General features: G+C 43.2%; 1 protein-coding gene across 1 annotated transcript in view; it reads left to right on the forward strand.

Moving 5' to 3' along the window:
- Positions 1-1,840: 1,840 nt before the first annotated feature.
- Mettl24 (methyltransferase like 24) overlaps positions 1,841-26,117 on the forward strand; it is a 116,777-nt gene continuing 92,500 nt past the window's right edge. The window contains exon 1 of the mRNA XM_008852414.3: positions 1,841-2,463. Coding sequence (XP_008850636.1) covers positions 2,158-2,463 — 306 coding nt within the window. The 5' untranslated portion in view covers positions 1,841-2,157. The remainder of the gene's footprint in view (positions 2,464-26,117) is intronic.

Raw genomic sequence — 26,117 nt, forward strand, 5'->3', positions numbered from 1 at the left:
CTGATCTAGGGTTATCAAACACTGCACAAACTGTGTTTCAAATAGCATCACATAACTATGTAACTTCCTAGAGTGCATTTGTGGGATCCTGAGTCTGGGTCTGGAACCAGGGCCTTACACATGCTTGGCAAGTTCTCTTCCACTGAGTTATATCCCTAGTCCTGGGGTTTTGAGTCTTAATGATCATGTTCTTGAAACGGTTGGGTACTCCTAAGTCAAAGGAATACTGTAGGATTTAGAAATCTCCTTATCTTTTCTTGAATTTGCACACCTTGAAAAATGCTTACTTTTTAATGACAACATCTAGAATTTTGTTTAAGGGTAAATAAATAAAAAATTACTACTAGCCTCTGAGGGCTAGGTATTACTTAGGCACTAAATCTATAGTAGTTACACACTATTTGTAATCCTACTATATGTATTGGTCTGTTCCCCACAGGAAAACTGAAACTCATAAAGGTTAAGTACTTTGTTCAATGTCTCACTTCACTGGATGGGAAGGTCCTAATTCAAACACCGTTCAAGCAGATAGTTGCAGGATGTGAGGCTGCCTCTTTCAGTCTGTGTGAATAAAAATGTACTTGTTTGTATTCCTTAAAATAGAGATCTGCTGAGGTGTGGTGGCACATGCCTTTAATCCCAGCACTAGGGAGGCAGAGGCAAGTGGATCTCTGTGAGATTGGGGCCAGCCTGGTCTACATAGTGAGTTCCAGGCCATCTGGAACTACGGGGAGATCCTATCTCAAAAAACTGACAGAGAGAGGAGAGAGAAGAAAGGAGAGGAGAGGCAGGGAGAGAGAATGACTGTAAATCTGCAGTTTATCTGGGGGGGGGCGTAAGAAGTGGAGATACGCACATATATGTGTATTTTAAATTATCATGAACCTATAGGAGCCTAAGGATCTGCTGTGGCCAGGGAATGGACTAATTTGGGTTGAGAAGTTTTGTTAGATAGGAAAGAAGTGTGAGTGACAAGGAAGAAATAAATTACATTTTTCTTAAGTCGGCAAGAGAATTTCAGAGGAGAGTTCCCTATGGGAAATTCCCACGATTCACATGAGGCCGGGGGTGAGGGCTTCATACACGGTGGGTCTCTGTTGTCCATGCTGCAGGAAAAGGGGGATTGAAGAGGTCAGCAGAGACAGCCTATAAAGAATCGAGAAAAATGCACCTGGGTGTGGGAGGCCTGGCCATTGGTTAAAAAACAAAACCGCCAAATGAACCTAAAAGTCAAGCTCACCCCAAACAGGTGGCGGGAAAGAATTCTACCCCAAATTGAAAGTGGAGCATCCAACCGCCGGCTTCTGGCTGTGAGCTCTGGGTCTGATTAATTAAGGTCAAGGTGATGATGGAAATACCAGCTGGGGAGCATTTTGCCCAAAGATAAATCTGTCCCTCTGTATTTCTGCAAGACAGCGGGAGGTGTTGTGTTTGGAGCTAATTTGATTTACATCATGCCATGGTAACTTCTGTTCCCTCTCTCCCTGCTGTCAGATGTCTTAGCTGGCTTTTCTTCTCCTTCACCCCCACACATTTCATAACACCGAGAGAAAGCACGGGTTGGCTTCAGGCAGAATTTAGAAATGGAATAGCTCTAATTTGATTCTTCTGCATCGAGTGCTATTCTCTCTCTCTCCCTCCTTCTTTCTTGAGGGAGAGAAGTTGTAAACCCGAGCATAAGTATGATTTATTTTTATATCATGCTTAATAGAACAAACTGGTCGACACTCAGAACTTTTTCTTTGGTGCAAAACCTGGCCACTCACCTATCCTCCCCTTGTGTGTTCAGTAATATTAACATCAGAAAATGAAGTCAGAGCTGAGGACCCCATGGAACGCGCGCTTGCTGGCTCTGTGGCTTTCCTCTCCGCCGGGCTAGGGAGGCCGGTCACTCAGGATGGGTGACCCCGAGGGTCCCCCGGCCGCCCATTCTGGGGCACGCCTGGCCCACCGCCCTCGCCCGTCCTGCGGGGGCGTGGGCCGGGCTGGGAAGGATAAGGTTACTCCCGGGCCTCGTCGGTCTGGAGGAAGGGAGGCGGGTCGCAGCCAGCGCCCGGGCCCGCTGGGAGTTCCCACAGTTGGCAGCTCTGGTCCGTGGGGCCGCATCCCTGCGAGCTGCCGTGGGTCCGGAGCGCAGCCGGGGGCCGGTGCGCCGCCATGCTCACAGCCAGGCCGCCCGGGCGCAGCTGCGGCTCCCTGCAACGCTGGCTGCTCAGCGCGGCGCTGCTGTTGGGCCTGAGGCTCTGCGTGGAGCTGCGCCGCGCGGGGTACGGACCCCCAGCCCGCCGCGGGCCCCCCGAGCTGCCCCCGCCGCACCTGCTGCCAGCGCCCGGCCCTCCGCACGGCGCCAGCAGGAGGCAGGTGACCTACGTGCGCAGCAGGCGCCGAGCGCTGCCCGGGGGCGCAGGGAGAGTCACGCCGGAGCCCAGCTGCTGCGCCCCGCGTGGGCGCCCCGGCCGGAAGGTCAGTTGCAAACGGTGCAAACCTGGGCCTTGAACCAGAGCCTGCGTAGGAGGCCCGCTGGCCTGTACTCTTCAAGAAGCCTTTCGCTGGTCTCATCCTTCAGTGCCCTAAGGAAAGGAGAGGGAGTAAGCCGTTCATCCATATTCAATCAGTATTTGCTGAGTGGCCACTCTGACAGGCCCTCTTCTAGGAAAAGGACACCCAGCAATGAAGGCCAGACCCTAGTCATTTCAGTGATGGGGAGGAGGAGGACGGGCTTGAGCGAACTGGAAGGGGACAGCCTGGGACAGCCTGGCCTAGTCACTGTGAATAACTGGCTCATCCGCCACCTTCATCTTAGTAATAGTGAAGATCCCCTTTCCAATCCCACAGTACCCCTGAATTGCTCCCCAGGCGTTCAGAGGGTGGCCGGCACAGGGCGAGAAGCCCAGCCCCAAACACCACTTAATGGGAAATTAATTGGATCCTCCAGGACCATTAACATGGGTCTGTCTTAAACCAGCTGGCTAGGCTCTTCCTGCCTCATTAACTTCTTGCCTCACACCTTACTGTGTAGGCCGATTTTAACCTCTGATTGTTAAACCTCTGGCCTCCCACCTCCATTTTGGAGTTCATCATTTATGCGTATTTACAAGGGAAAAGATTAAGAACTGAATCTATGAGCTTGCCAAATCCTTATACCCATCACTTCAACCCCAGTGACAGGTCCGGAAGCAACGATGTCTGCCTGGCTTTTTTTTTCCTTTTGGGCATCTGCCCCCACCCCACCCTTCTACACCCTCCTCTCCCTTTGGCTCTGAGCGCCCCCCCGCCCCCCCCCCGAAGTTCATTTTGTGATACTCCACCATTTCTTCCTGTTTTCCTTCCTGTTCTTCCCCTACAGGCCTTGACCTCTCTTCCCACACCAGGCCATCTGTGTTATCATCTCGAATAAACTCGGTTCTGTTTTCATTCTCTGAAATGCACCTCCTTTTTAAAGACCTAATTATCTATTCTAGAAGAACCACTGCCCATGCAGTTCTCGTGATACTGTCTGTGTATGCATTCAACAAGTCTGCCAGGGGCTTACACTAGATGCTCTGTCAAGTACTGGGGGCACAAGCTGAGTTCAAAGTCTGGGAGTGTGTGTGGGGTGTGGGGGGGTGCTCAGCAGAGGCAGCTAATCCAAATGCAGGCCTTGAACCTACTGAGGAAGATCTGAAAGAGAAAAAAAAAAAAAGATAGGACAGTTGAGCCAGGATGTGATAGTTCTCAAATTTGGCTTCTTTTTTTTTTCCTCTGTGGATGTCCTCTAATAGCCCGTCCGTGGTACCCTTTACTACCCTGTACTGTTCCTTTAGATTCACTCTCACTATCTGTAGCTTCTAGTGTCATCTGTTGAAGAACTCCTCTTAAGTTTTTCTCTCCACTTCACAAAACAGCATTGGTAATTAGAGCCTGTCCTATAAATGTTGAATTTGGAATGCTTAGTCAAGTTCACCCTTTTCCCCTTTAGGAGGCTGAAGCAGAGATCCAGGCTGAAAATGGGGTGCATTATAGATGTGGAGGTGGCAAGAAGTGGTGGGAGACTGGATGTATTTGGAAGGTACATGGAGGAGCAGAAAGCTCTTATTGGTTTTGTTTCTGCTAGATGAACAGAAAAGATGTGCCAATTCCAAGTTAACTTTCAAATATCCTTTAGACATTGAGATGAAAATGTCAAATAGACAATTGGACATGTGAATCTGGGTCTTGGAAGCAATATCCAGGCTGACGTAGTGATCTGGGGGTCATTGTGCTTAAGTGGCACTATTACTAAGAGGTTGTATGAGATCAGCTAGGGAATGAGTGTGGCTCACAAGGACAGGAGGGTGGAGTCTGAGTGAAATGAAATTAGGAAGAAAATAAAAAGGAAAATATAGCATAGTACCTGCCTAGCATGTTATAAACACTAAATAACAGCTTTAATTTTCACTAAACCGTCCCAGCTCTTTAGCCTCTGTCACTCCCCAAATATAAGTTGTTATAGCTTACATATATTCCTTTGGCAATATCCTGAGTCCTTTACTGAGAGACTCCATCTTGCTTCCTGCCATCCTACCTCAAACATTCAGGTCAAGGCACACTTCCATCCTTGAACATTCAGGCCAAGGTTCACTGAGACTATCACTCCTGTTCTCAGTTGATCTCACCCTAGGAACACCTTCTGTGAGTTATGAGTTGCTTTGTGTGGAGACCTGAGAGTCCATCTCAGATGGAATGCTTCGTCTCCACAAAGCATTCTCATTTGGGAAGGATTTCATTTCCCACAGTGACCTTGATAAACCGTGACTCCAGAGACACCAGTGTGTGAAAAAAATAATACCCTTACTGCTTAAGCTTCTTATGGGTAACTCCAAATATTCTTGGTTAAAAATATACAAGAAAGAAGTAAGGCTTATTACTGTTACAAAAATATTAGGTTCTTAGCACCCTTGGGACCATTTTCCTTGGATTCCCTACTCTGTAGCTATCTACTTACTTTCAGAATATATATCTAATTTCACCAAGTTCCTAGACAGGAGTTTAAGTTTCATGTCACCAAAATTTACCATTGAATTAAATTATTCCTCAGAATTAGAAAGACCAGTTACCTGTCTTCCCACTTCCAGAAACAGGGTTCAACATCCTATACTTCTCTGGGGACAAATCTTGTTCCCTTTGAGCCTTCCATTGTGAATGCACAATAAAATATTTGAAATAGAGTTTGGAAATTATCTGTTAAACTCCTTTTATTTTATTTTTTTTATTTTATCATTTGATTCTAACTTTGCTTCCTGAGACTGCTGATCAATTTCATGAGGTTTTTGGCTTCTTTGCCCTAGGCACCTGCAACCTTGGTAAAGGAAAACCAGTTCCATTCTACTTGAGGTCAGCTTTCTGGGTGGATGAGAACCTGCATGAAATAATTAGTTTGCATGGTGTGTCTTGTCACCATGCTTTCTTTGCAGGTGCTAGGGCTACAGAAATTCAGTAATTATTTTGCCACTTTAATCATAGCTTTTGCTTCTCTTAACAAATCTGTATTGAGAGAGAGAGAGAGAGAGAGAGAGAGAGAGAGAGAGAGAGGAGATGTAGTCCTATAATTCTCTCCTTCCTACTTTTATCAAGTCACACAAGAGCTAGTTCTAAATGTCAAGTCCTATTATACACCTGAAGTTCTGTCTTTGAGCTTTGAGCACTGGAGATCAGGACAAATGACAGATGATGGACACACACTGTCCCCTTTGATTGTGACTATTCTGGAACCTATACATTTATGTACATTACAGATTCTCAAAGGATTTCATCAGAGCTCTTAATCTCTAAAATTTGCATACTACACATGCATTCAAACATCACCGCAACCCTTTTTCTTCTCTGTTTTCTGTGTGTTTCTGGGTTTCTTTTTCTTTCTTAAGCAGACATTTAAATGATTCCCATGGGTAAAGCTCTTGGTTGGGGACATTTATAGAGGGTGAGACATAGTCTGCATGACTTGGGCTTCTTATGCATTCTTGGGTACATGCTGTACTGCTTATAGATTGGCAGTCCATCTAAAAAGCAGCAGCTTTTCAACATACAGGGCTCGTTTGTTCAGGAGATACTTAACTTGGGGCAAAGCTTCTGAAGAAATGTCTTATCAGAGATGTGTTACTTGACATTTAATATGTTGGCACAAAAAGTGACTTCTGAGTCACTGAGCTACAGAACCCAACAATGTACTGTTTACTTGGCTCGTTAGTTACAGATCCTTTGGAACAGAGGGTGTGTGTGTGTAGAGGGAGCTGTTTCCTCTTCTGAAAAACCATATGGCAAAATGTGGTCTTCTTATCATCTCTTAGTTTTTTAATTCTGTGGTTGCCAGCAAGAACAGAAAGTGGCATAATATACTCCCTGACCTACCCAACTGCCTTACGAGCCACCCCTGCCCCCAATCCTTGAAGGTAGGTTTGAGTCCCTTGCAAAGTGTGACCTAGCAATCCTTTCCAGCCCCTTGGGTTTTTGCATATCTACCTATACTTCTGTCCTTTAAGGAGCAGCATGAATTAGTCCACAGGAAGCTGGGTATTTCCATTTTAAACAAGGTCAGTCCTAGAGAGTAATTGAATGAGCTGCAGCAATATGTGGGTGTGAAATAGCAGTCACTTAGTTTCATTTTAAAAAGTGGGTTTTTATTACGGTTTTGATGTGCCTTCAGTGGGGACCAGGGCTCTGCTTCCATCCAAACCCTGCAGTTAGTTTCTCAGAGAGCATCTGTGGGCAGAGGGCTGCTAATGGAGACTCTATTGTTTTTCAACAACTGATGGTGGAGATTTTAGGTTTTTGTGTGCAATTTGTGCAGTCCATTTTCTCTAAGGAGAAAAATGACCTGTCAGTTTTCTCGAATAGAATTGGATTTCCTTTTTCAGCCTGTGAAGAGAATCAAGGTCTCATAGTTAAACTCGAGCCTGTCAAGGGTGGAGGGCCCTTGAGTTTTTCCATCTGTGCAGTGATACCTCTGTAGTCCTTTTGTTTCTGAGAGGTTGGACTCTTTATTCTGTGATACACAGAAAGTAACAGGAGCCTGCTTCATTTACCATGAAACGTACCAACGTAGCAATCACTGGTCTACCAGAGTGGATAAGCTTCTTTAAAAGCAGCACCTGGGTCCTCTAGAGAGCTCACAGTGGACCCAGTAGTGTCCTGTGGAGGTTTCTGCTAGCTAAAGGAGGGTGGGAAAATATGCTCTCCAAGAAGCATTTTTATCCTGCTCAAGTGATTGATAGAAATTGAGTTTTAGGAGCCTTACAATCTAGGGCTGTATGTAATTTAAACTAATAGCAATCTGGGCTGTTAGTTGATGGCTCAGGAGGTAAATCCAACCCATGAATTTTGTTTGAATCACATAGCATTTTTTTTTTCTCGTTTTGGAGGTTGAACTCAGGGCCTCGTACATGCTAGGGGAGTACTCTACCACTGAGCTTCACCCCACCCTAACATAAATATCTATAGATGGTGTAGCCAGTGGGATCCAGTTTACCATTCTTTCCATTTACTTTACAGCTCTGAGCCAGATGCTCTCAAAATGAGACTAGCAAGGCTAATGCTTCTTAGCCCAATGACTGTATGACACATCCCTACCAGATACAGTGAAAAGTCCTTCAGAACTGTTCTTTTTTAAAAATTTTAAAAACTGTTTTATGTGTATGCATGTATTGCCTGCATGTAGGTAAGTGCACTCAGTGCCCACAGAGATCAGAAGAGGCTGTCGGATCCCCTGGGACTGGAGTTACAGACAGTTGTTAGCTGTCATATGAGTGCTGGGATTTGAACCTGGGCCTTCTGCAAGAACAACCAGTGCTCTTAACTGCTGAGCCATCTCTCCAGCCCCCAGAACTGTTCTTTTTAAGAGAGATGATGTGGTAGTTAACCTTCAATGCCATCTTGACTGGATTTAGACTCCCCTAGGAGACACATTTCTGGGCATACCTCTGAGGGAATTTTGACAGAGGACTAACTGAGGAGGGAAGACCCACTCTGAATGTGAGTGGCACCATTCTATAGTCTGGGGACTCAGACTGAATAAAAGGGGAAAGGAAGAAGCCATGCCATACAGATGCCATAATTCCTTGCTCTCTGCTTCCTGATCCTGATCCACAGAGATGTGAGAAGTCCTAGTGCGTGTGTTAGATTTAAGAGAGCAGATAAAGAGTCAGAGCCAGACCTACAACAGGCAAGGAATGTGCTCCTTCTGTCAAAGAACACAGCAAAGGGCAGAAAAGCCCTTCCAAAGAATGAGGGCATCCTCATTGAAGGGCAGGGCAGTTTGAACTTACATAGGATCTCTTTTGAACGCAGCTTCAGAAATTTGCTTGGTGCCAGGGTCTAGTGTCCCCGAGGGTCTCTCTCCCAAGATTATTTTCTTGGGCAGGCAAGCTATCTTAGGGCACTAAAGGAAACAGTTTGGCTGCGTAAACAGCCCAGTCTCAGTCCAGGGAGCGACCAGTTGGTAAGACTTGAGCAAGGCCAGCCTGCCAATTTAGGGCCAGTTAGCCACTTTAAGAGATTTATAGTTATATTGCTTTCCTAATTAGGCTCACACGGCTCTTCCCATGTCCTATTAGCATGCTCCTGCTACCATGATCTCCTCCTTGTCTTCTCCTCTCCATGCTTTCCTCAGATGATGAATGCTACCCTCCCAAACCATGAGCCAAAACAAATACTTCTTCCAGTAAGCTGCCTCTGTTAGATATTCTGTCACAGCAGAACGTAACCGATACAGATGAGTTACCTAGGGCCAGCACTGGCTATTGGGGAAGGTGTTTGTAAAGAAATATGCTGAGTCAATGTAACACTATTTTGTTTTTAAACAAGAAAATTGCACTCCTGGTTTAACTTAGAATAGAAGATTAATGAGAAGAATTAAGAATTAAAGAAATATATTGGGAACCTTAGGAATTTCGCACAGTTGGAGGAAGAGTTCAGTCTCTTCTGTGTGGGAAAGAGAAGGGCTGCTTTGGAAGTTCCATGGTGCTGAGCCCCTTTTCTTTCTCTCTGGAGGCCACCAGAAGATGGCTCACCTCCCACCACTCTGGGTCTCTGATGTTCACCTTGGATAAGTTCCTGCCTCCAGCCACTTGCTGTAAACATAGCATAAAGTTTTCCCCTGTCCTGGAAGTCTTTCTTAGGGTAAGAGGACTTTGAAGTTACCCCAAGCAGTCAAATCTTTGCCATTCCCTAACTATTCAGTATTATTTTTTCAGTTTTTCCTTAGACTTTTGTTTTCCTTGTAATTTTTAGTATTTCAACTAGCCTATTTTGAAAATCTTAGACCTGTGACCTAAAGTAGATCATAGGTGTGTGTGTGTGTGTGTGTGTGTGTGTGTGTGTGTGTGTGGTGTTCATTTGGAGACCAGAAGTTATGTCATTAATGTCAGATGTCTTCCTCTATTGCTTTCTACCTTCTTTAAGACAAGGTCTCTCACTGAGCCTGATGTTACCTATTGGTTAGACTGGCTGACCAGCAGGCTCTTGGACTATTCCTGTCTCTGTCTCCTAGTGCTAGAATTTCAGATAATATGCTGCCATGCTCAGCTTTTTACATGTATGAGGGATCTGGACTCAGGTCCTCATGCTTGAGTAGCAGGCATTTTACCTACTGAACCATCTTCTGAGCCCCTGTCTAGGGCATTATTTTAATCTTATTTCTAGGTGGTATTGGCAATAAGTTGGCATCTTGTGCATACTTTTAAGGTTTTTACTCAGTGGGCATATAGATACAAGATCCAGCCATAGGTTTCTATTCCATTCACTCTTCCATCCCTTCCTCTCTCCTTTTCTTCTTTATTTATTTTGTGTAAAAAGTTATTTGGGCTAGGCATGGTAGCACACACCTTTAATCCCAGGAGGCAGAGGCAGGTGGATCTCTGTAAGATGGAGGCCAACCTAGTCTACATAGTGAGTTCCAGGTCAGCTGGAACTACAGGGAGACCCTGTCTTAAAAAGACCAAAAACAAATAAACAAACAAAAGTTATTTCAGAGAGTGTCTAGTAAGAAAGCAAATATCAGCATTCAACCCATAATCTCAATTTAGGTCCTGAAACCAAAATTAGAGTCTTACAATATTTTAAAAATATTTTATTATTTTTATTTTATGTGTATGCATGTATTGCCTGCATGTAGGTAAGTGCACCCGTATCACACAGTGCCCATGGAGGACAGAAGAGGCTGTTGGATCCCCTAGAACTGGAGTTAAGGACAGTTGTTAGCTGCCACGTGGGTGCTGGGATTCAAACCCAGGTCTTCTGCAGGAACAACCAGTGTTTTTAACTGCTGAGCCATCTCTCCAGCCCCGAGTCTTACAATTTTTTAAAAAGTTATTGTGGTCAATAACTTTTTTCCCCAAAAAAGCCAAATTATTTCTCAGTCCTTTTGTTGGTTTTGGTTGTCAACTTGACACATTTGGGAAGAGGGAACATCAACTTGGGAATTTCCTCTATCAGATTGGCCTGTGGGCCTGTTTGTGAGGCATTTTCTACATGAGGGGACCCAGCCCTTTGTGGGTGGTGCCACCCTGGGCAGATGGGCCTGGGCTGTAAAAGGAAGGTAATTAAGTAAGCCAGAGGAAGCAACCCAGTAAACTGCATTCCCCCGTGGTCTCTGCTTCAGTTCCTGCCTCCAGGTTCTTGAGTTCACTTCCTGCCCTGGCTTCCCTAGATGATGGACTGTCACTTGGAAGTGTAAGATGCAATAAACCCATTCCTCCCCAAGTTACTTTTGGTCAGTGTTTTATTAGGGCAATAGAAAGTGCACTACATAAGTGCGGCTGCATATTTACAGCCTTCTTTCTAACTGGCTGGTTTAGAATTCTTTAGTGTATGACTACCTCTGTATCAGTTAGTGCTCTAGTGTCTTAAGCGACAGACCCAGTTGAAACTAGCAAAGCCAGAGATTGATTGGACCAGTCTGAGAAGACAAAGAGCCACAAAAGCCAGGAGGCTCTGGAAAATCAGCTATGGACTAAAGTGAGCCTGAAGACCTCAGCTATCCCAATGAAACCTTCCCATGAAGATGATGGGTACTGATATTTGTTGTGGCCACACCTTTGACTTTTTTCCTTGGGTTTGCAGACTTGTCTTCTTTCCTACGAAAAAAACAAGAAACTCTTTCCCTAATTTTCCTTGCACCTAATGCTCATTCATGGGACCTCAACATCACCTCTCACACCTGCAAGGGAGTTTGGATTGGAGGTGAGTGATGCTTGGCGTTTGTGCTCAGAGGTGAGACAGTGTATGCTACACTGCTGTGTCTGAAGGTAGTGTTCCTGCCCTTGAGATCCTGTAAGCTAATAAATCTAATCAATTCTTTTTCTGTTTAACTAGTTAGAGTGGTTTCTGTTGTTTACAACTAGGAACGCTGATGGAACAGTAAATTAGAGCTGGCACTTTGGAAGGTTACAGCTGTAACTTTCCCTTTTCAGTTTTGCTTAGGTCTATTTAATTCGGGTTTGGAACATGATGATTGGGGGTCAAGTGAACTATGGACTGAGGGACCTTTCCCTGACAAGATAATAACATTTAAGCTTCAGAGACTAAGTCACACAGATCTGCTAACTTATCTCTAGAGAGACAACAAGTCATGCTTCATGGTGTCATTTGCCTGGGGTAACAGGAAGGAGGGCCAGTTTATGCTGCTGCCACAAACAATGCTCCAGTGTCAGGGCTCACACTTTGTAGGTTCCTTTCTGGTTGGGCCATGTATCCTTTGTGGGTTGGATGGGCACATGTCACACTGCTCTGTGCTGTCGCTGGACTCCAGGCTGAAAATGCAGCCACCATCTCTCCCTTCACCTTGGCAGAGAGGTGGGTACTCTAGTGGGTCTTGCCTGACATTATTAAAAGCCCCAGCTGGGCAGTGACAGTGATAAGAAAAATATCTACCAGGGTTTTTTGTTTGCTTGTTTGTTTTTGCTGGAGGAGGGGGTGGAAGAAGCAAATGATTAAATAAAGTCATGAATGTAAGGGGGCTGGAGAGATGACTCAGTGGTTAAGAATTTGGTTCTCAGCACCCATGTTGGGCAGCTCACAACCACCTGTGACTGCAGCTGTAGGGATATCTGATGCCTTCTTCTGATCTTCAAGGGCACCCACCTGCATGTGTACATACTTACATACAGATACAGACATAAATAAAAATAAGTCTTTAATATAAAGCTGTGAATGTAAAAGAGCTGAAGGCTTCTGATGAGAGGAACCAAACTCCATGTTTTAATCCATCTCATGGCAGTCACTTCCTCAGAATTCCTGGAGCTGGAGTTATGGATGGGATGGTTGTTAGTTGCCATGTGGGTGCTGAGAACCAAACCTGGGTCCTCTGTAAGAGCAGCCTGTGCTCTTAACCTCTGAGTCATCTTTCTAGCCACCCAGGATTCCTGTTTTTACAGTTGAAGTCAAAGTTTAAATAATTCTGTTCCCTTACTTACCAAATGTAGAGAAGTGGCATGCATTCTCTGAACTTCTGCTTCTTCCTCTCCAAAAAATTGGTAGTACATAACTCATAGGGCTTCTGTGAAGGTGGGAGGAGAGCATGGCGTGCGATCACCTGGGGTGTCCTGGCACATAGAAATAGTTCTGTAAGTGATCAGTGGTCTACCAGTGCAGGAGGTTATAGCTCTGGGTGTCTGTGGAGTATAAAGCCCAGTATTCATTGTAATTTTTTTTGAAATGTAAAATCATATATTGCATGCTCAGGGATCACAGGAGCTGAAATACATGTTTTCAAACCTGAAATAAAGCCTAGCAGTAACTAGTACAGTTTTCTTAGTGCTTGAATGTTAAACGTATTCCCCATAAAGCTCATTGGGATATCATCTGCAAACAAGGGTTAAAGAAAGAATTTAAAAATTACCTGTCTTCACAAGTTTGTGATCCCCCCCCCTCAAAACTAATTACAAGTCTTTTTACAAAGTGCTGTTGAATAATTTTGCTTTATATTAGTGTTGGCTATAAAGATGTAATTCAAAGCTTTTGCAATACAATTTTCCCTCAAAAGAATGTTTGCAAATCTATTAGCTGGTTTGCCTACAACCATTTGATTACTTCTTTTGTTCAAGGGAGGCCAGTTAGAGTGGTCATGGGTCAGAGCTAATTAGTAAATTGTTTTGCTAATCCTGCCTTCCATATTTAACAATGTTAAGAATATTATTATACTTTATATGCCTTTTCAAGGTAAGCTCAGTTTAAGGAACACATTAAACAACATGTACATACCAACATTATGTCTGGTATTATGAGGAATATAATTCCTTCAAGCAGCTTATACTTTAAGTGGATTGGAAAGAGACCATTATACTAGTTTCAATTGTCCTCATTCTACAGACACAGAAGCCAAGGCCTAGTAAAAAAAAGGGGGCAGTCCTTGAGGCCTGTTCTCTTGCCTCTGCATCTTGGTGTCATGATGGAAACTGCTTTGCTCTGCCACATACTCCCAATCATGACAGACTGACACCTCTGAAACAATGTGCTGAAAACAAACCAATCATTAAGTTGCTTGTGTCAGGTATTTGGTTACAGTGATGCAAAGTACAGCTACTACACCAACCAAAACCAACCAAACAAAAAAACCCCACAAACACAAAACACAAATGAAGAAAAACAAGCAAGGACTCATCAAGTCACAACAGAAATAAAGGACTGGGGGTGTAGCTCAATGGTAGAGGATTTACCCAGCATGAGCAAGGCTCTGGGTTGGAGTCCCCATACTACCAGAAAAAAATATCATTATAACAAAATAATACTGAAAAACCTGAAAGACAAAAACAAAACAAAAGAAAAACCTGATAAACATATCTAAAGACGATCAACTCTACTAAGTAGAAAAAGCACATCAAAACACAATGAGATCTATTTCACTCCTATCTTATTGGAAAACATACAACAGATTTGATAAAACAAGGATTGATAATTATATGGCGAAAAAGGAACTCCTTGTTACTGTTATGGAAAAATCAGAGATCAATAGCCAAAGTCAGGTGAGGAGAGGGAGTTTAATATGTTAGAGGACTGACCCATGGATCCTTCCGTAAGGGAGTCAGTAGCCTCCTCCAGTTTTGGGCTTTTATGTTTTTTTAATATTCATATGTGAGGAAATGCAAGGAAAGGGCAAAACAGCACATAGGTGACAATACATGTGATGATTAAGCAAGGTAACAAATGGCCCAAAGGTTACAGGTATGTGAAAACATTGGAAAACAAAGAAACAAAGACTTCCACCCTGGGAAAACGGGTGGGGGGGGGGCGGGGGGGCAGGGGGAGGGCAGGACGACCTCCTATCTTTTGTCTCAGAATTTTCCCAACTCCAAAGTTCTTGATTACTGTCACATTGCAAAAGCTTCCATTTCCATATTACTCTGCTTTATCCAAAGAAGCTCCCTGCCCCCTCTCTTTAACACACATTTCCTCCACAATACTATCATGTCCCCCATTCTTTTCTTTCTTTAATTCTTGTTTTCAGTGTCATCCCCCACAAAGGTTGTAAGCTCATCTGCCTTATTTATCTCTCTCTGCTGCTCGTGCTGGCATATAGTAGGTAAGGTACTCAGTAATTCTGGCTGGAAGAATGGATCTTTCTATCACTCCAGTACTAGACTAATGGTTTGAAACCAGTGAAATCTGTTAAGTGCTATGCTGCATTTCCTTTGAGGTTTCTAAATTCCAAATCAGGGCAAAATACTACAGCACATAACAACTAGCATTTACTTTGCTCAGACAATAGCAACTGCAGGACCTGTTTTTGTACAGCCTGTGTATGTAGAATGTTTTTACAGATGAATATTTGCAATCAGTTAGAAGCATTAACCTTGAACTTCAACAAAAGCGAATTCTATCAAAAAATAAATATATTCCACTCTTGTTTAGTAGATCTATATTACTAAAAATTGTGTGCCATTACTATTATGATTTGGATGCATCATTAGAAATGTAAATTTTTTCTTTTGTCTTACCATTTAGCACCTACTTGACTTTGCGTTTTGATTCACAAAGTGTTTACATCTAACTTTTTAAAGAAATTGTTTTTGTCAACCTAGGCTGTTGTAATGGCCTCAAGGCCACCTAATTGTGACTCTTTCGGGTGGGGTAAAAACAGAGCTTCAATGGGCCTGATCAACTCTTGGAGATACTCATTCCAGATTTTCTCATTTATTGAATGATGAGAATGGTCCTAGACTTCCAACAAGGCACTGAGAATTCATAGGATGCCTCCATAAAGGCTTGAATGTCTTGTTATGTCACCATTGCCATGTAATGAACATGCAAGTGGTTTAAAGCTTGGTTTGGCCTACTAGGAACTGTTACCAACTGTCCCTAACATATCAGGCAAGGGTTCTATTGCTAAACTAGACTCCCAGCTCCAGTGTGCCTGTGGAGATTAGAGAACACCCTCAAGTGTTGATCTTTGCCTTCCACCTTGTTTGAGACAGTCTCTTATTTATTTGCCTGAGTATGCCAGGCCAATTGGCCCATGAGCTTCCAGGAATTCTCCTGTATCTGCCCTTGTGTCTCTGAAGGAGCACTGGAATTATAAATGTGCACTACCATGCCTGGCTTTACATGGACTGTGACTCAAAATTAGGACCTATGATTGCATTGTTGTGCCCAGTGGACAGATCCCCAAGAATCACCACAGAGTCCAGAGAGCATGCAAAAACAAAGAGTCTTTATTCGGGCAATCAGCGAGGAAGAATTACGGCATTCGCCCACCAAGCTGAACTGAGAGCCCCGATTGCAGGGGGAGGAAGCCTTTTATAGGTTTTAGACAAAGAGAGGAGGAGAATAATAGAGTCATATCTCAGTTGGTCCAAGGAGCCCATGCGCACAAACACACTTTTGAATTGATTGGTTAAAAGGGATATAGTCCTGGAGGTTTCTCCTTGGTGGGTGCTACCCTCAGGGCTGTGGAATGTGCTGACTGTTATCTGTGGGGCCAGAAGTCTCTGTTCCTACCTTATAAGGCTGCTATATGCCTGGGCTTGCTTGATCTATAGCCTCCTGGGGTGGGGGTGGCAGGTGGAGATTACAACATGCCTGGGCATGTTCAGGCTTGCCTGAAACAGCTGGTCAAAATGGAGTCAATACAGTTTGTCCTTTCAGCCAAGCAATCAAGCAGCTTACAGAAGCGAAAAAGAGCAGTTAGTCCTAAAGAGGGTCAGGGGTCTCGGGAGTCCAGGGCAGGGGGCCAAGGAGGAGGGTATCACAGCATGGCAAGGGCTTTACCCACTGACCTGCTCTAAAAAGTGTATTCTCATAAAAAACTTGATAAGGATATTTTGAGCAACATTATAATATCTGGGAATTAGAAACTATTTAAATGTCTTTTAGCTGAAGAATGGACATGTAAAATGTAGTAAATCCATACAAATGAAATTTATTCAGGCATCAGAAGGAGTGAAATACTGATACATGCTAAAATGTGGATAGACCTTGAAAGCACGTTAAGTGAAAAGAAATGGCAACAAAAGGCCACATATTCCATGAACTCCATTCTAACAAAAATGTCCAAAATTGGCAAATGCATAGTTGGAAGTTAGGTATAGGAAGGACTAGGGAACAGTTGTCCCTGAAAGCAGAGTGTTTGTTTGTTTGTTCTTTTTAAATTTATTTTTTTAATTGAATTTTTGTGTATTTTATACATAAAATCATCTTTATGCCCCCTTTCCCCTTCCCCTTTGGCACCCTCCCATAGTCCCCCACTGGAGTTCATATATTCTGTCATTAAGTTAAGGCCTATTATGTAAAGTTAGTGTCCCAAGATGTCCCTCAGTGCAAGTTCATCCACCCATGTTTAGTTAGCCTATCTAGAGTCTCTCCCTTCAAGATCAGCTCTTTCTCACCCAGCAGTAATCAGCTGCCAATAATTCTTTGACTAGAATTGCAGCCTGCTGTGCATTTCCACAATTCTGTGCTGGGGTTTTGCCTGCCTAAGTTTGCATGGGTCTTGTGCATGCTGACACCATTGCTGTAGGTTCATATGAGAAGGGTCTCAGGCACTGTAGGACTATATCCGTATGGTCGTGCACCTCCTCCCTGGCTCTTATAATCTTTCTGCCCCCTCTTCTGCAGTGGTCCCTGAGCCCTGAGTGGGTGGACCTCAATATAGGAGTCCTGTCTAAGGACTCACACTAAAGCAGAGTTTTTTGAGGTAATAAAAATGTTCTGGAAGTAGATAATGATGGTAGCTACATGGTGGTGGTTACATAATCTGTATATACACAAAACCCGCTGAATTATGTACCTCGAAATGGTAAGTTTTGTGGTATGTGAACTTAAAAGATTTGGGAGAAGCCCATGAATGGAAAACAGATGTGACACTCCATGCTTTGCTTTGTTCAGATAAAATGTGAACTGTGGCAGGGCCCAGTACCTCAGGCTGGTGGTGCTCACAGGCATGGTGAGGTTTAGCAGGAATGTGCAGCTCCTGTGTTTGTCTATCCACCTGGCTCCTGGCTTGATCTCTCAGAAGTGTGCTCATGATCCCACAGCTCCCCAGGCCTAGCAGATACATTACAGGATCTGACACAGCCAGCCCTGTGTTTGCAGATAAAGGAGAACTGCAAGGTGCCATTGCAATGAGATTGCTGGTAACAGAGGCGTCCAATTTGGGTAGAAGGGCTGCACAGAGCGCCAAGGTTTTTCCAAAAAATGTGACGAAGCTTCTGTCTGCCCGTTGCATCTCTCACTAGTGGTTTCTTACTTTGCTTAAGGCTTCAGCTACACTGACTCTTCCTTCTCATCTTCATTCTCCCCCTAATACTAGCTACCTTATTTGTAATGGTTGTTGAACTAAATTTTCCCCTCCCTCCTGAGAGACCCGAGCTTACTCAGGGTCTCGAGGTTCTAATGTGGATTGATAAAACTGACAGAATACCATCTAGGGGTTTTGCATAGTTTATGACACCCGGGAAAGGGTGACTTACAAAGGCGTGAATTCTCATAGGCTTTTTCTTCCCCATATTTGAAATGCATCAGCCTGTCCTGCCTGTGGTCTCCCCTCCAGCTTTTCTCCCGTGGTCTCACTGTGGTTTGTGGTTCTCTGTGTCCAATATGGCGATGGCTCCTCCCCTTCTTGCAGCTAAGGTCAACCGATTGGATGGGAGAGGTGATGGGTTTCCACCTGCTTGGGAGGATAGCTTGTGTCATAGTGGTCGGACAGAGGAACTTCAAGTTACAGTGGCATTTCAGACATCCCTTCCTGCCTTACAAAGGCTTCTCTGTTGTTACCCCAAGTGGGCCTTATATAGTCTTGTGTGTGGGTGAACATTGTTTCCCTTTTGCCAAAAAGGAAACCTGGTTGCATTACTGGTTCAAGATAAATTGCGATTATAACCCAGGTCAGATGAGGTCAGACTTAGAATCATTTCTATTCTATGCTATGTTGAAGTCTGGATTTCAGAAAAATATGTTGATTCTTGTAGATTTTAGGTTTTGTGGTAAAGCATCTTAGAAATTTTCCAAATCAACTAAGATATTTTAAAGCTTAGTTTTAGCTGTTTTTGTTAGGTAGAATTTCCAAGATGCCTTATACTGCTTAAAAACAAATTTGAACTGATTATTTAATTATGTCAGGTAATGCTCTTTTGGGTTGAATATTCATTTTGCACAGAAATAGTAAAAACCATCTTATTTAACTAATGTGTACTTAGAGGACCCTCAATCAGAAGCAGACAGCTACATCAGTTTTGAGACTGAAATGCTTGATTTATTTGGGTACCCTGGATACAGAGAGTTGTTTTGGAAAATCTGAATGTCTGCGTCTTATTCCAGGACAAGGAATGTTCTTATTTATAAAAACCAACCAACAGTGCAGATTGGTGCTTGTCTAATACATACAACATCAAGTTCTTCCTTGTTATGGTGATGTGTTGAGAAGAAACATGAAAAAAATACTGTGTGTGTGTGTGTGTGTGCGTGTATGTGTGTAATTTATTTTTTAAATACAGGTAAGCTAGTGCAAAAATTGAGATAAACACACATGTATTTGGTCCAGACATTAACTCAGTAGCAAAACCAGAAAGTGCCCTTAGGTTTTTTTTTTTAATGCTTTAATAACAAAACCATACAGGCATGGAAGAAATGGGGTAAGGGAAGCTGGAAATTCAATTTTCTGTGTCTTTTATCCAAGAAATTCTTAGGTTATAGTTATTTTGAAACCAAAAATTTTCAATTTAAAAATAGAAGTGAAGAAATAGGAACAGATTGGAGTCTGCAGAGAAAAAAAATAATTTAAAAAAGGGAGAGACAGACGGACAGAGAGAGGAGAGAGAGAGAGAGAGAGAGAGAGAGAGAGAGAGAGAGAGAGAGAAACAAGAACAGAGAGGCTCTGTACAGGGAGCACTTATGTTCAGTCCTCAGATTTCCCCAGGATAGTACTGATAGCTGGGTGGTAAAGACTTAGACTGAGAGTTCATAGCAGAAGTTCTCCACATTTTTTAATTTGAGCTACAAAAAATGTGAAGACATTTTGATGGAAACCATGGAAAGCACAGACACACAGACACAGGCATATAGATACACATACACTCTAAATAACAATAGATTTTGGTGTGCAGGGGCGAGAGTTGTGACCCTCATTTTTAATCAAATTTTTGCAACTTCATACAATATAGTTTAATGGTATTTAGATTCCCTCCCCTATCCACAACTCTCCCCATTGCCCCCACCACTCTATTATATATAAAATATGGCCTATTGAGTCTGATTTGTGTCCCTGAATGTTCTTCAGTGTGGTGCACTGGGCCCACCAAGAGTCCCATCCCCATAAGACATTGTCTCTCCCACTCCCAGAAGCCATCAATTGCCAAAAGTTCCTTAGGTTAGGTTGGGATTTCTTACCCACTTCCCCATGACTATGCTGGGATTTTGTTTGGTTTGAGTTTGCATAGGACTTGTGCATGCTGAGTTGTGACCCCCTTAACGCTCTAAAATATTAATGTGAAACTCGTTCAGAATGACTCATAGGAGTTTCCAGAATATAGAAGCCTCACCTTCCCAGGCTGAGTGAAGGGCTACTTCCTCAAGGAGGTGGGTGTGGGGTCAAGACATGGACAGTTATGGTTGAGATGGCCAATTGCTAAACTTGGGTAGATGGTATTCCTGTCATTGAGAGCTGCCCCAGTATAATAGGCGCTTCGTCTCCTCACTATAAGCTTGGCTGAGCTGAGCCCCAGAGAGGTGGAGTCTGTTGTTGTGTAGCCTGTAGAGCAAAGACCACTCCTCACCAAGCTGGACCCAGCTGCTTCTTCCTGCACTGTGATAAGCATCTGACAGATGACCAGGTTTGCTATGAAAAGGAGCCCGCGGCACATTCCCCGAGCTGCATGAGCTGTCCGGTGTGAAGGGGCTTCGACTTTTGCATAACAGAGGTCTCCCAACAGCTGATATCTCCCCAGCCCACAAAAGCTAATTTTTTATGACATGTTTTAAATTATCAAAAATGCATTCTTGCAGTTTGTCTCAAGGTTTCTGCTAAACTACTTGTCATTCCTGATTTTTATTTTCATTTGCACAGAGTTGAATCAAAGACATTCAGAATTTATAATAATTTATTTCTGGCTGAGTAAAGACAGTAGTTATATTTAGCTACTTTAAGGTATTCCTATAAAGTTCAGATAGTGAATTTTCATACTTTTTCCCCTAAATTAATAAAAAAGTTGTTCTCAACCCCAAGAGATCTATCATTTTTTTCCCCCTCTCTGGCATTTAAAGCAACGTAAAAATGTCCCTTGGAACCAGCTCTGTGGGGGATTGTAAAGGAAGCAAGACATGTGGTGCCTTCATAAGGCTTGTAGTCTAGTTAAATTGACTCTCCTGACTCTGATCATATGAAGCAGTAAGTACAAAGTAATAAGCATCTACCTTGCACAGTTGATTCTATGCATAGCAGAGGCCCGGGGGATTAGGACATTTGAGAGCAGTATGTGGACTTTGTGAATAAAGGAGTGAATTCTGAATAGGAGAGAAAAGGCCTGGCACTGTGTGGTGCAGGCCAGATACACATAGAAAACAGATCAGACAGTAGGATTTGTTTTGTAACTGGAATTTTCTTGTGGTCTTATTCCGAATGCCCCCTAGCTTCTCGGAGTCTTGACGCTGAATTGTTTTTGGTTATATTTCTTTTCTTTCTCTATCTAAGAATCTCTTTAAGATCAGTAGTTTGTTTTTGCCTTCCATTCCATTTTTGAAGGTGTGGCATTGGGAAGATTCTGTGAAGGTACTGCCATCATGGTGATCCCCAAGTGCCTCTTCAGTGCTTGTGTCAGTCCACATAGACTAGGTTATGCTGCAATAACAAATATCCATGTGGATTGTTTGGATTTCAGACTGTGAAGGTTTAGAATAAATATTTATTTCTCATTAGCTCTCTTTCTGCATGCCCAGTGTAGGTTGGTGGAGGTGATAAAAGGCAAAGTCTCAGCTTGTTACTGTAATTCAGGGACTCAGGCTGACCCTGCCACTACTTCCATAAACCATTGCCAGCCATTAGCAAAGCCTGGATCCTTTCCTTTGACAAGCTAGCCCTCCTTTTTTTTTTTTTTTTTTTTTTTTTTTTTTTTTTTTAGAAAAAAAAAAAAAAAAAAAAAAAAAGAGGACGATAAATCTTTCACTGTCCCAGGCTGGTCGAACTCACAAAGATCCGCCTGCCTCTGCCTCCCAAGTGCTGGGATTAAAGGTATGTGCCACCATGCCCGGCAAGCCCTCCTTTTTAATTGTGACATTGTCAGAGCCACTGGTGAGTTTCTTCATATGTTTCACTTGTAGATAAAGAATTTCATGAATTTGTTCACCCATTCCATCGAGGAGTCTGTCAATGAAGCCAGCCATGGTGGTTTTACCTGGATTCTCTTCCTGAAGTTGCTTTAGGAATGTCATGTCTGTGGGGTTAGGGAAACCACATGTGGGGAAGAGAGACTGAGAGGTGGATCTGGTGTCGGATGGCAGAACAAGTGTGGGGCTGCCTGCCTAGATCGCTCCCTGTCACCCACTACGTGTGACTGGTTTGTCATTTTATCATTCTGAACCTCATTGTCTTTAATTTCAGTATGAAGGAGTTGATGTAGATTATGCATAAAACTTCTTTCAATATGATTATTCTCTATAAGTGACACAAGCAAAATTGAAATCTAGAAATAGATTTTGTCTTCTAGATTCTGTAGCTTTTTACAAAAAAAAATTTAAAGTTCTTCCTTGTGGAAGGAAGGGTTTTCTTTTAATGTCAGGAATATCAGTCCTTTCGCATACCATTAAAAATATTTTCAGAATTCCTGAGCTTAGATCTGCTCTATCTATTTGCATAATCTGTCCCCTCTCCCGCTTGTTATTTTGAGTTTGGAATGGGGAAAGGGGGCTGGGCCAAGGTCATTGGCACTGGCAGCTTCACTTGTGACCTTGGAGAGTCTCACTCTCATCCAGCAAAGAATCTCAAGTTCAGAATTACACAGTGGCAAGCCAGTAATAGCTGATCCCCAGAAAGGTCTGCTTCCCTCCGCAGTTCTTCATGTTCCTGAAAAGGGGCACTTAGAGTTAGAGATGGCAGATTCTTCGTTCCATTTAGGTTTGAGGCTTAAGTGCTTTTGGTTCCTGAGGCGTCCAGCCAGCTCTGCCTGCCTCATTTCACACTGTTGGCAGCTTCCCACAGAAAACACGCACTGGTCTTTTTCTAACTTGTCAGGCACTATAACTTATAGTGCATTTGGGTAAAAAAAAATGTCCTATAAATAGAGACTCATGCAAAAAACTGTCCTGGAATCGTGGTCTTATCTCTAATTTTCAGGGAGGATTTACTGATGCTACCAAATACCCTATCAGTATCTAAGGATTGGAGAGTAAAAATATAGGCACTATGAAATGTGGATAATATGAAAATGAAAAAGAGTCAGTATGAACGAATGCACATTTAACACCAAGAAATGCATGCACATCTAGGTACAGGGTTACATTCATGTGATGACATTCAGTGGGATGTGAGAACTTCCTCAGGAAACTGGAGATACTCTTTAGCCGTGTGGGATATGGTATGGGGTTTGGCTGTAGCCCCAGTCCCTGTTTGGTTCTTTTCCTCACACCCACCTGTCTTTCCTCCCCATGTCTGGGCCACCTTGGTTCTACTGCTCTCGTTCTTTCTTGTGGAGGATTGCTCGAGCACCACCTGGTGTCTCCAGCTATTTTTAAATGAAGGCTTTACTCTCTGTCTGTGTGCTGTGCCGCATGTGGCTGCCATCCCACTTGTCCGCCTTGGGGAGTGGCTGTAGGGTGACACTACCATTCTTTTTTAGGTACTCTACGTGGCCTCAGGGTTGCGTTCTTTCTGCTGTGAACCCTGTTCCCTACCCTTGGTGACTAGGGGTGGCAAAAAGAATATCTCTTTCAGAGTCTAGAACTGAAACACTTTACCTCATTTAGATGAAGTTTGAGGACTGCTATGGGATGTGAACCAACAGAGAGGCCCTGAGAATCCTTGAGGGTCCTCACTGAATTTGGGAGGGTGGAAACTGTTGTGCAGGTATTGAGGATCCTTCCTGCTCCCTTTTCTATTCCGGTCTCCTTCCCAGTGGCTTACCTGCCCTTTCTGCCGGCTCATCTGTCAGCAACTGAGACATCTTGGAAACGGTCTTACTGGGGTGCCACAGACCTGCCATCGTAGAAGGCTATTATTTCAGAAACTGGTAGCTGTTTCGGGGATGCTAACAGATGGTAGTTTTCTGACTGAAAATAGAAACTTAATGTTGATTTGAATGATGTTAAGCTCCCAGGATTCTGGTACTTTATATATTGTGAAGAGGTTGTGCATGCATGTAGAGGGGTGTGTGTTTGTGTGTGAGAGAAACAGACATCAAGAAGAACAATACTTAATATGGTTAATGTACTCCTAAATTTCTATTTGCTTTCCTAGGCAAACATTCTTATGCCAACTTACTTTAAAAGGTAAATGAGACTCCCGTCTCCTTTCCTGGTTGGAATGTGTGCTGGACAGCTTTAGCTGTCAACTTGACACACCTGAGTAGAGGGACCTTCAACTGAGAAATTTGCTCCATCAGATTAGCCTGTGGCTATGTCTGTGGGGCATTTTCTTGATTATTGAGTGATGCGGGATGGCTAGCCCACTGTGAGTACCACTCTGGACTGTATAAGAAAGTTGGCTGAAGCCAGGTATGGTGGCACACACCTTTAATCTTAGCACTTGGGAGGCAGGTGGATCTCTGTGAGACGGAGGTGAGTACTAGGTCAGCTGGGGCTACAGGGATACCCTGTCTCAAAAGAACCACAAAAATTTTTTTTTAGGGGCTGGAGAGATGGCTCGGTGGTTAAGAGTACTGGCTGCTCTTGCAGAGGACCCAGGTTTGATTCCCAGTACTCACATGGCAGCTAACAACTATCTGTAACTCTGATTCCAGGGGAATCTGATGTCCTCTTCTGACCTCCGGGGGCATTGCACGACACGGATGCACTTATATACATGCAGGCAAAACACTCATACACAGAAAATAAAAATAATAAGTAAAAATTTAAAAAAAAAAGAGCATAGGCCAGGGGAGCAAGTCAATAAGCAGCATTCCCCCATGGTCTGTGCTCCAGGTTCCTGCCCCGAACTTGGCTTCCCTCAGTGCTGAGCTCTGATCTGAGAGATGTAAGATAAAATAAACCCTTTCCCTCCAAGTTGGTTTTGGTCAGTGTTTTTATTACAGCAATAGATAAGCACACTAAGAAAGTATGGACCTTCAGTGAAATCCCCAACTTGACATTCCACTCCTACTGTGTACCCAGACACCACCACGTAGCGCCTGCATCGTACAAATGAATGAAAACCTCTGGCTCTCTTGGGATCTAGTCCAGATATTTGGCTTCTACTTGTGATAAAATCACAAGCATTTTATTCTCTTAGTTCTCCCTTGGGATGTTCAATCTCACCCAGATTTGAACCATTTTGACATACAGTGAAAATGTAGTGAATTTAAAGATGTCCATTTAAGATCAAAACCCTACTCAAATTTACTTGGCTTCTTTTTCCAATTTATCAGAATAACTTAGAGAATAAATCTAGAGCTGAGTGTCTATCCTGCCTTGTCCCCCCCCCCCGCTTCCTAAAAGTTATCAGGGCCTGCTTGAATTATAGTGTGTTCTTTCTTGTCAGAGATGATTTGATTTCTGGTTCCCTTGTCCCTCGCCTCCCAGCCCACACTCTGTGTAATGATGTTGGGGTGGCAGATTGATGGGGAAAGGGTTAGAAATGCTGCTCTGGCTGTGGATTTCAGCATGCCTGCTGCCTGCTGCCAGACATGGTTAGCAGATGGTCTTGGTGGAAGAATGGTGGGACTGGACTTTGACAGAGAGGGGCCCAGGGGAAGAGGTACCCTGTGGCCTGGACTGCCTTTGTCCTTTCTCACCCAGCCATTTTGACCCTATGCCCTACTTATTACATTAAAAGAGACTTAGCTTTTTCTTGCTATTGTCTTTAGTTTTTTTTTTTTTTTTTAGCAATTTGATCATCATGTGTATTTTATTTGGTAATGTTATATTAGTGCTAGGGTCAAACCTAGAACTGCACACACATGTTCTCTATGACTGAACTATATCCCCAGCTCCTGGATGTGCAATTCCATGTTTCCCTTAGGGATTTGCTGAGGTCCTTGATGCTTTAGATTAAATATTTTGTCAAAATTGGGAATCTTTAAACTATTATTTCTTTGAATGTTTTTGTTGTTATTGTTTTTTCCACTATACTTTCTTTTCCTCTCCCGGGATATCAAGGCCATGAGTGTTAGACCTTTGGTATTGTCACACAAGTCACAAAAGCTCTTTAAAAACAGATTTATTGGGGCTGGAGAGATGGCTCAGCAGTTAAGAACACTGGTTGTTCTTGCAGAAGACCCTGGTTCGAATCCCAGCACTCACATGGCAGCTAACAACTGTCTGTAACTCCAGTTCCAGGGAATCCAACAGCCTCTTCTGTCCTTTGTGGGCATTGCATGACATGGGTGCACTTACCTACATGCAGGCAATACATGCATATACATAAAATAAAAAAATAATAAATTTTTAAAAAGCTGAAGAAAAAAATTTTAGAAATAGATTTATTGTTATTTTAAATTATGTGTGTGTTAGGGGACGTGGGTATGTACATG

This window comes from Nannospalax galili, unplaced genomic scaffold, assembly GCF_000622305.1.
Source record: "Nannospalax galili isolate Female #2095 unplaced genomic scaffold, S.galili_v1.0 scaffold646, whole genome shotgun sequence".
NCBI classification, from domain to species: Eukaryota; Metazoa; Chordata; class Mammalia; order Rodentia; family Spalacidae; genus Nannospalax; species Nannospalax galili.